Genomic DNA, 10,361 nt, shown 5'->3' with positions numbered 1-10,361 from the left:
CTGGAGTGCAATGGCACGATCTCGGCTCACCGCAACCTCCGCCTCCTAGGTTCAGGCAATTCTCTTGCCTCAGCCTCCTGAGTAGCTGGGATTACAGGCACGCACCACCATGCCCAGCTAATTTTTTGTATTTTTAGTAGAGACGGGCTTTCAACATGTTGACCAGGATGGTCTCGATCTCTTGACCTTGTGATCCACCCGACTCGGCCTCCCAAAGTGTTGGGATTACAGGTCATTCTTTAAAATACTTTTTTTTTCCACAGCTGAAACATAATTTATAGCTTAACATTTACACTGGCTACTCTCTATGATTTTTATTTTTTGAAAAATAAAAACCTCAGGCTCTGGATTATTATTATTTGAGACAGAGTCTTGCTCTGTCACCCAGGCTGGAGTGCAGTGGCGCAATCTCGGCTCACCATAACCTCTGCTTCCCGGGTTCAAAGGATTCTCCTGCCTCAGCCTCCTGAGTAGCTGGGATTACAGGCATGCGCCACCATGCCCCACACCCAGCTAATTTTTGTATTTTTAGTAGAGACAGGGGTTTCACCATGTTGGTCAGTCTGGTCTCGAACTCCTGACCTCGTGATCTGCCCTCCTCAGCCTCCCAAAGTGCTGGGATGACAGGTGTGAGCTACCACGCCCGGCTGAGGCTCTGAATTTTAAAACTTTCCACAGGAATGTTCAGGATGACAGAACTTTAAAAATGCAAAGGAAGCCCTTTTTTCAAAGAAATGGAAAGCAAGGAAAGCGGTTTTTAAAAAAAATTGTAACTTCCCACACTACACTGATGTGAATAAACTGTCAGAAGATTTGGGGGGAATTTAATTGACATCTGCCATGGAAGCCTCTCAGTGGGTATTCTTTTCCTTTGATTATGAAGATTGCCAGCCCTGACTTCGGACAAGCGGAAAGGCAGAGTTCTGAAAGGCAGGTAGTGTGGAAGAGGACATGTTAGCCCCAGCAACTACCCAACTCCAGCTGCTTTCCTGCTGGCGGCCTTTCTGTGTGAAAGATGGGGAGATCAGCAGATTATCTTTGAGACCCTTGGGTACTCCTCACCTCATTGCTTCACAGCACTGGAAACTGTCCTGGTTCCTCCAACTGCTGCGTGAGGAAAGGGCACAGTGTGTGAGTTTGTGCGTGTGGCTACAGGAGGGGCCTTGAGCGTATCTTGTACCCTTCAGGTGCTAGAGCTACACATCAGTTGTACAGACCAACTGCTCTCGCCTTTTGAATTAAGCAGTGCCTTGGGAGCCCTTCTTTAGATACTGACAATTCCTGTCTGAATATTTCGAGAGATCCTTCCCATAACTCTAGATTCAATATTGAGGGAAAGGGCTGTCACTTATCCAAGCAACTCCTTCTCTGCCACACAGGAAATAGAGAAGATATGGACATTGGAGACCTGAAAGGAGGGAGAAGAGAAAGGAATGTTCTAGCACTTCTTCATCTTTGCATGGGCGAATTTGCAGCTGAGGACTGGGAACACATCATCATCATCAGGTGGTACACTTGGTCTGTAGCTATGAATATTGGAGAGATAAAATAATGGAAAATAAATCCATGCCTGCTTTTAGAGCTTGTCAAATGGAAGTTGGGATGGAGAAACTTACAGGTGAACATGGTGACCAACAACCTGAAAGAATAATGGCCAAGGCTAGTGGTGGTCTCCAGTCCCCAGTCTCACCTGGAGCCCCAAGAGCTCAGGGGATTTTATCAACTTCTAATACTCAGATAGAATAGCATTTTCCAGTATGGCTTTCCAGATCCTTGAAGAATCCTCATGCTTTTCATAAGTTGCTCAGAGAACTCTGTGCATACAGTGGGCTTCTCTTAATACCTATGAGGTAGGTGAGGGCCAAGCATTCCTCAGCCCAGGTAGGAGAAGGCAAGGGCCTGACTTGGGATGTGAAGTGTTAGTGACTGAGGTGGACAGATCCAAAACCCGAAATGACTGATTTTCCAGCTGCATCACCCACTGTGCAAGCTCAGCGTTGCACAGCGTTCCTCAAGCCACGCGGGTGGCATCTAGCTCGTCAGGAGGCCAGGTGCTGCCCATAGCAGAGATGAGCTCTTGTTTTACTCACAGTGGCCTAAGTTTGAGCCATAGGAGGGAAAATCCAATTAACGTTGGAATAAGGGAGGAAGAGAAAGAGTTTTCTCTCCATTCCTCATATTCCAAAGCTGGCTTCTGAGGAGGGTGTTGAACTCCTCTCCCGTAAAGCTCCCAGCCACAGGGCCTTACCTCCAAGCAACTCAACTGCAGCACAACAGCACCAATCCCCACCCCGTCTTCACCTCTGCTCTGAGGCAGCAGATGGTCTAAAAGTCTCAGGTTTTCTCACAATAGCTCCCACAGTAGTGCTTGTGGGATACCAGATGGGGGCCTGGTGGGCACAGTCGTTGCAGAGCAGACAGGAGCACAGAGAGCATGTTCTAATGCCGGCTGCACATCCATCTGAAGATGCTCTGGCCTCTGATACAGGGACTCTGACAACAGGCCATCCTGTCTGCCAGAGTGAGTGTTATGAGGAAGTAGCCAATACCTGTACTCTGCCATTGGTTATGGGTAAGCATCGCCCTGATGCTGCAGCCAAGCAAAGCAAAGCCCCTGGTTCAAAGCTTCACTCTTCTCCTTGACTTTAGCATGAATCCTAAAACTGGCATTGTCCCATCCACAGTCCTCAACTCCATGCAGTCAATGTTAACTTGCTGCTATCCTGTCAGGACGGGCTGCAACAGGACCACACACAATGGGTATAGAGCTGTGCTTGCTCTTTTTGTTGGAGAATGGTTTCCTTTTGAGGTAGAAATGCAGTTGGGTCCAACCTTGGCTAACTAACACTCAACGTCTTGCAGTTCAATCTCCTCAGTTGTGCTTTCTGTAAAGCAAAGACAAATCAGTGAGTTGGAAATGAAGCCACATAGTGCTTTCTTGGTGAGAACAAGATAAAACATGCCACCTCTAGCCTCAAAACCACGCACAGATTATCACAAGACTCAGGGAGTTACCTTTGAGTTTGTGTCTTCTCCTCCTCTGAAATTTATACGCACACTTATTACAAACCCACATGAGGCTGATTAATACTGCGGCCACAGCAACGAGAAAAGCAAGGAAGACAGCGACAAAGTGCAGGTCTTCATAGAGGATCTCTACGGAGTGGGGGTGAGGGGAAGCAGAAGACAACGTTTCTTAATATCGTGAAATCGGCCTCCCATACACTCACAGTTTGGAGGGGTACCTGGGCCCTGGGGATGTCTTACCAGAGACGTGCAGCACGATGGTGCCTAACTGGCTGCTCCCCAAGCGCTCCGTCACAGTGATGACATAGTAGCCGGAATCCCTCACTCCCACACTGAAGAGCTGGATGGAGCCGTTGTCAAAGGTGCAGACTCTGTCCTTGTGGCTTTGGGAGATGTTGGCCTGAGTCCCTGGTTTCCACTCCACGATCTTCTGCATTCCCCAGTTGGACGAATACATCCATTTGATGGTGGGCACCCCATGACAGGAGTACTCAACTGAGAGCAGGATGTCTTCTTTGACGGTGGCATTGATGGTGGCCTGTGGAATGTACAGGGACACGCCCTGACCTGCAGGATAATATGCTAGATGTTGGGCACATATACATGGCTTTATACTGAAGATAACTTACATAAGTTGTTAATCTATTTCACAGATATTTATTGCATGCCTGTTATCTGACAGGCACTGTTCTAGGTTCTGGTGCTGAAGCGATAATGCTGAACAAGACACAAGGCTCCCTAGAGCTTGCATTTTATAAAGGAGAAATAAAGGAATAAATAAGCAAATAAGATAATTTTAGGTAATGGCAAGTGCTTTAAAGATAATAAAAGTGACTGGTGGGATCGGAAGTGTTACACAACATCAGAAAGGATGGCCAGAGAAGACCTCGCAGAGGAAATGACGTCTGAACTGTGATCTAAAAGATGAGGATGGGGAGGAGAAGAATGTCTGCGAAGACACAGGGGGACAACATTTCAGGCAAAGGAAACAAATGCAAAGCCTGTGTGGGAAGAATGAGCATGGAGGTGTTTGAGGAACAGAACGGCAGCTAGCGTGCTGGATGGCAGAGAACAATGGAGGTTAGGAGATGAGGTTGGAGAGCCGGCTGGGAGCCAAGTCATGATGACAGGTACTGAAGGGGGATGGGAAGCCATGGGAGGGCTTAGACAGGGGGGTGATGTTCCCCATTAATCTGACAATGTCTGCTGGAGTAAGGGAGGTGCTATGGTTTAAATGTGCCTCCCAAAATTCATGTGTTGGAAACTATTTATGTAGGTATGTATTAATACTTTTTTTTTGAGATGGAGTCTCACTCCGTCACCTAGGCTGGAGTGCAATGGTGCGATCTCGGCTTATTGCAACCTCCTCCTCCCGGGTTCAAGTGATTCTCCTGTCTCAGCCTCCCGAATAACTGGGATTACAGGTGTATGCCACCACACCTGGCTAATTTTTGTATTTTTAGTAGAGCCGAGATTTTACTGTGTTGGTCAGGCTGGTCATGACCTCCTGGCCTCAAGTGATCCACCCACCTCAGCCTCCCAAAGTGCTGGGATTACAGGCATGAGCAACCGTGCTGGCCATTTATTTGTTTATTTTTATCAGGCAGCTTCCCAAGCTAGAGTAGGCTCAGAGAACCTCCCCATGTGTTGGAAATTTAATCCCCAATGTAACAAACACTGTTGAGAGTGGGGACCTTTAAGAGGTGATTGGACCAGGTACTGTGGCTCATGCCTGCAATCCCGGCACTTTGGGAGGCTGAGGTGGGTGGATCAGTTGAGGTCAGGAGTTTGAGACCAGCCTGGCCAACATGGTGAAACTCTGTCTCCACTAAAATACAAAAATTAGCTGGGTGTGGTGTTGGGCACCTGTAATCCCAGCTACTTGGGAGGCTGAGGCAGGAGAATCACTTGAACCCAGGAGGTGGAGTTTGTAGTGAGCCCAGATCACACCACTGCACTCCAGTGTGGGTGACAGAGTGAGACTCCATGTCAAAAAAAAAATAGGTGATTAGGTCATGAAGGCACTGTCCTCCTGAATGGATTAATACAGTTATCATGGGAGTACGTTCTTGATAAAAGGATGAGTTCAGCCCCCTTCCCTCTCTCTCTCAAACATGCTCTTGCCCTTCCACCTTCTGCCATGGGATGTTGCAGCAGGAAGGCCTTTGCCAGCTGCTGGCCCTTGATCTTGCACTTCCCAACCTCCAGAACCATGAGCCAAATAGACTTCTGTTCCTTTAGGTTACCCAGTGTCAAGTATTCTGTTGTAGCAGTACAAAACAGACTAAGACAGAGGCAAGAGTGGAAGCAAGAGGAGCAGTCAGGTGGCTGCCGCAGGAGGCTAGATAAGAGACGATCTGGCGGCCTTGGTGATTAATGTCAAGCAGTCTGATTTAGGATACACATTTGGAAGTAGAGAGGACAGAACATGCAGACCAACTGGATGTGGAGGTAGGTGAAGCAAAGCGGCATCACACAGGGATGTGTATCCCAAATCAGACTGCTCTACAGTGATCTCCAGGCCTTTCTTCCTGCAGTGATTTCTGCTGAGTACATGGATGAATAATAGTGACATTCACTGAGATTATATATATATGTTGTTGTACATGTGCTGAGTAGCTCCCATGCACCAGGCCTGGTGCTACCTGCTTTATCTTAATCATCTCATGAAAGCCTCACACAACCCATGGTTATTCTATCAAGGATTTACAAATAAGAAACCTCAGGCTCAACAGATATGAAGGGCTTGTCCAGGTTCACTCTGCAGGACCGAGATTCACACAAGGGCTGCTGATTCCGAAGTGCAGACATTTAACCTATTTGCTCAAGTCAAAGGTCAGTGGCTGCCAGTGAAGGGCACAGGATGTGACAAATGCCCATGCACACTGAAAGGGGAGGTTAGGGCTGGTTGGAGACTAGATAGCAAATACGGTAGGATATGAGCTTGAAGCCCATCCCTTGATTTCCACCTAAACTTCTGGTTTAGCTCTTTCATTCTTTGGATGCCCAGTTTCCCTGGGTTCCCTGTTGGGTGGCTCCAGGTAGCCACACCAGTCACTTTTCCAGGAATTTTTCACTGTCCTTTCCCATCCCATTTGTGTTTCTTTTCTAAGGCCTGGCTAGGTGACAAGATAATCTAGTAAAAGAAAAGTTGAGAAGTCATAATGGTTTTCAAGAGTTATAGCTGCTAAGAAACATAATTTTTTTCTCTGTAAACTTTGTATTTTTAAAAATGTTAAAGAAAAATTAAAAGTCAAGTACAATGAACATCTATATACCTTTTCCTACATTCACCATTGTTAATGACTTCCCACATTGGCTTTCTTTCTCTCTCTCTCCCCCACCCTCCACACACAAGTACTTATTTAGCAAAATATTTTTAGGCTGGGTGCAGTGGCTCACTCCTGTAATCCCAGCACTTTGGGAGGTAGGAGAATTTCTTGAGTCCCAGAGTGAGCTAGGTATTGTGGCACATGCCTGTAGTCCCAACTACTTGGGAGGCTGAGATGGGAGGATCACTTGATCCCAGGAGGTTGAATCTGCAGTAAGCTGTGATCATGCCACTGCACTTGAGCCTGAGAGTGAGATCCTGTCTCAAAAAATAAAAACCTTCTTTAAACTAAAAAAAATTTTTTCCTTTCTTCCTTCTCCTTCCTTCCCTTTTCTCCCCTCCTCTCTCCTCCTCTTCCTTCACCTCCCTTCCCCCCTTCCCTCCACTTCCCTCCCTTTCCCCTCTCCATCCCTCCCTTCCCCTCCCTTTCTCTCCCCTCTCCTTTCCTCCTCTCCCCTCCTTCCACTCTCCTCTCTCTTCTTTTTTTCTTTTCTTTTCTTCTTTGAGATGGGGATCTTACTATGTTACCTGGCTGGTCTCCAACTCCCAGCCTCAAGCAACCTTCCTGCCTCAGCCCCCTGAGAAACTGAGATTACAGGCTTTGGCCACCACTCTTGGCTTAAAAATTTTTTCTTTCGGCCGTGTGCGGTGGCTCATGCCTGTAATCCTAGCACTTTGGCAGGCTGAGACAGGTGAATCACAAGGTCAGGAGTTCGAGACCAGCCTGGCCAACATGGTGAAACCCTGTCTATACTAAAAATACAAAAAAAAGTTAGCTGAGCGTGGTGGCACGTGCCTGTAATGCCAGCTACTCAGGAGGCTGAGGCAGGAGAACTGCTTGAACCTGGGAGGTGGAGATTGCAGCGAGCCGAGATTGTGCCACTGCACTCCAGCCCAGGCAACAGAGTGAGACTCCATCTCCAAAAAAAAAAAAATTTTTTTTTTAAATTTTACTGAACCATCTTTGTATTTTTGCTGCAAGATGTTGCAGACATCTTGATACTTCACCTAAGAACAAGCCATTCTCCTACATGACCACATTATCTACCCAAGAAATATAACATTGAGATGCAAATATTTTCTGATATATAGTATATATTCAAATTTCTCTAATTTTTCACAAAATTACTTTTCTAACTGCTTTTCAATTTTAATTCATGATCTAATCAAGAATTACCCACTGCATTTGGTTATCATTATTAATCTCCTTCAGTTTTGTAAAATTTTTCCACTTTTTTTTTGGCTTTCATGACGTTAACATTTTATAGAGTTTAGGTCAGTTGTCTTGGAGAATGCACCACAGTCCGATTTGTTCAGAAGAAAGGTAAAAATACTGCAAAGGTGATATTTTAATATTGCATCACTCCAGAAGACAAATATTGTGGGTTTGCCCCATTGCTCGGAAAGCTAAGTTTGATCACTGGAATGATGTCTGACAGGTCTCTCATTGGCAACGGCCTCTTTTCCTTTGTCATTGATAAGCCATCTGTGACACTATGTGATTAACCTGTCATCTAACAGCTGTGCACACACAGATCTTAGCATCCACTAATGAGCTTCACTTATGTTAGTTATTTCATAGATAGCTTCAAAATAATTTTCAATTCTATCATTTCTCGGCTGGCATTCCTCTGTGAAGAAAAGCTCTTTCTCTGGGCATCTCTCCCCTTCTTTTTTTTTTGAGACGGAATCTTGCTCTGTGCTTAGACTGGAGCGCAATTACAGGTGTTAGTCACTGTGCTCAGCCTCCTCTTCTTTTTTTCTTAGTGTCTCTATAGACTAGTGGATTCTTTTTAACATGAAATACTCCATTATAATCATGATAATTTTTTCTGCTGAGTTATCCTAAATTTGGACAATGGGAGCCTCTTTGGGTCATTTGTGTGTATTTGAAATGTCCTCAGTTGTCTGAGCAAGGTGGCTCATAAAGTGCTGTAATCCCAGCACTTTGGGAGGCCAAGGTGGGAGGATCACTTGTGGCCAGTTCAAGACCAGACTGGCAACATAGTGAGACCTTGTCTCTATTAAAAAATAAGAAAATTTCGCCAGCCATAGTGGCATGCACCTGTCATCCCATCATCCCAGCTACTCTGGAGGTTGAGGTGGGAGGGTTACTTGAGCCCAGGAGATCCAGGCTCTAGTGAGCGGTGGTTGCACCACTGCACTCTAGCCTGAGTGGCAGAGTGAGAGACCCTGTCTCAAAAAAAAAGAAAAAAGAAAGAAAGGAAGGAAGAAAGAAAAAGTCCTTATTAGGTTTTAAACGTTTCTTTGAACCGATTACATTTTTAAAAGTGTCCTCATGTCTTAAAGCCAAAGAATGAGAAATGGGAAATTATGGCACTGGGGACTATTGGTGAGAAGATCAGTTTGAAAAGGTGGTGTTTTTGCATCCTATGCTTATATTATCGTATTACATGGGGTAGCTACTAGTTCCATTCATGGGCCACCTTTGGGGACAGAAGCCCAAGACAAAGAATCCTGGTCTGGCATTGTGCACACATAGGGGCTTGATAAAAAAGACTCTTTAGGGCAGAGGGCAACTTACTGGTCAACCTCCCATCCCGTGTAGGAATTCAAAGAGCTCACCATTCAATTTCTGCTTGAACTCTTCCTTAAAGTGATAGAGAGCTCTCTACACACAGAGCAACCTTTTTCCATTTTGAAGAAGCTCAATTTAGAAAGCTCCCTTTTATTTCAACCTGAAATCTGACACCTTTGTAGCAAGGTGGACTGCAGAGGTTCTCTCCCAGTATACCCTTCTGATATGGACTGTTTTCATGACTCTGGATCAGTCCGTCTCACTCAAGCACTCAGTGTGTGATATAGTTATTCTTTAACATAGAACAAAGTGCAGAGTTTAAGACAACTAGAATAAAGAAGAAAACAGGTCAAATTCCAGGCCAGCCCTTAGAGGGCAGGAATTGTGTTTCCTTTGTCCGTGTCCCCTGTACCCAGTACAATGCCTGGCACATGGCGGTTAGTCAGTAAACGTTTGCTGAGTAAATGAATAAGTGAATGACCAAATATTTACGGCAACAAGAAACATGAGCCTTTTCCCAATAGGAATGTTGATGCTTGGGTGGTTTGAAAAATTAGGTACCTCTGAAACCTAGCATGCATATAAGGAAGAGAACTACATTTAGGACTTTCTGTGCCGGTTACTATGTTATCTACTTTACAATTATTATCTCTTTTATTGTATTTTTATTTTTTATTTTTTTAGACAGAGTCTTGCTGTTGTCGGAACTGAAGTGCAATGGCTGGATTTTGGCTCACTGCAACCTCTGCTTCCCAGGTTCAAGTGATTCTCCTGCCTCAGCCTCCTGAGTAACTGGGATTACAGGTGCCCGCCGCCACACCCGGGTTTTTGTATTTTTACTAGAGGTAAGGTTTCACTATGTTGGCCAGGCCAATCTCAAACTCATGACCTCATGATCCACCTGCCTTGGCCTCCCAAAGGGCTGGGATTACAGGTGTGAGCCACAGTGCCGGCCGTCTCTTCTATTTTTTACATAGGTGCACCAACATGCCCACATAGCCAGTATATGGAAGAGGAGGAATTTCAGCACAGCTCTGATTCCAGCCCTGGATCTCTATTTTGTTTTTTGTTTTATTTTGTTTTTGAGACAGTCTTGGTCTGTTGCCCAGGCTGGAGTGGAGTGGTGTGATCTCAGCTCACTGCAACCTCAGCCTCCTGGATTCAAGCTATTCTTGTGTCTCAGCTACCTGAGTAGCTGGGATTACAGGCGTGTGCCACCATGCCAGGCTAAATTTTTTTTGTATTAATATTTTTAGTAGAGATGGGGTTTGTCATGTTGACCAGGCTGGTCTTGAACTCTTGGCCTCAAGTGATCTGCCTGCCTTTGACCTCCCAAAATATTGAGATTACAGGCATGAGCCACCATGCCTAGCCTGTATCTCTACTTTGTGTCTCTGTCTGTCTATCTGTGTATTTATCTATCTATCATGTATCTATGTTTCCTGATTTCTCTGGCCTCAAATA

General features: G+C 45.5%; 1 protein-coding gene across 1 annotated transcript in view; it reads right to left on the bottom strand.

Annotated features, from left to right (window-relative positions):
* Window positions 1-683: 683 nt before the first annotated feature.
* Window positions 684-10,361, bottom strand: part of VSTM5 (V-set and transmembrane domain containing 5) — a 36,435-nt gene continuing 26,757 nt past the window's right edge. The window contains exons 2-4 of the mRNA XM_017498415.2: window positions 3,268-3,594; window positions 3,016-3,156; window positions 684-2,885 (exon numbers count right to left, since the gene is read on the bottom strand). Coding sequence (XP_017353904.1) covers window positions 2,842-2,885; window positions 3,016-3,156; window positions 3,268-3,594 — 512 coding nt within the window. The 3' untranslated portion in view covers window positions 684-2,841. The remainder of the gene's footprint in view (window positions 2,886-3,015; window positions 3,157-3,267; window positions 3,595-10,361) is intronic.

This window comes from Cebus imitator, unplaced genomic scaffold, assembly GCF_001604975.1.
Source record: "Cebus imitator isolate Cc_AM_T3 unplaced genomic scaffold, Cebus_imitator-1.0 Scaffold241, whole genome shotgun sequence".
NCBI classification, from domain to species: Eukaryota; Metazoa; Chordata; class Mammalia; order Primates; family Cebidae; genus Cebus; species Cebus imitator.
The sequence above is the reverse complement of the archived record's forward strand: the minus strand, read 5'-3'. Positions and strand labels throughout refer to the sequence as shown.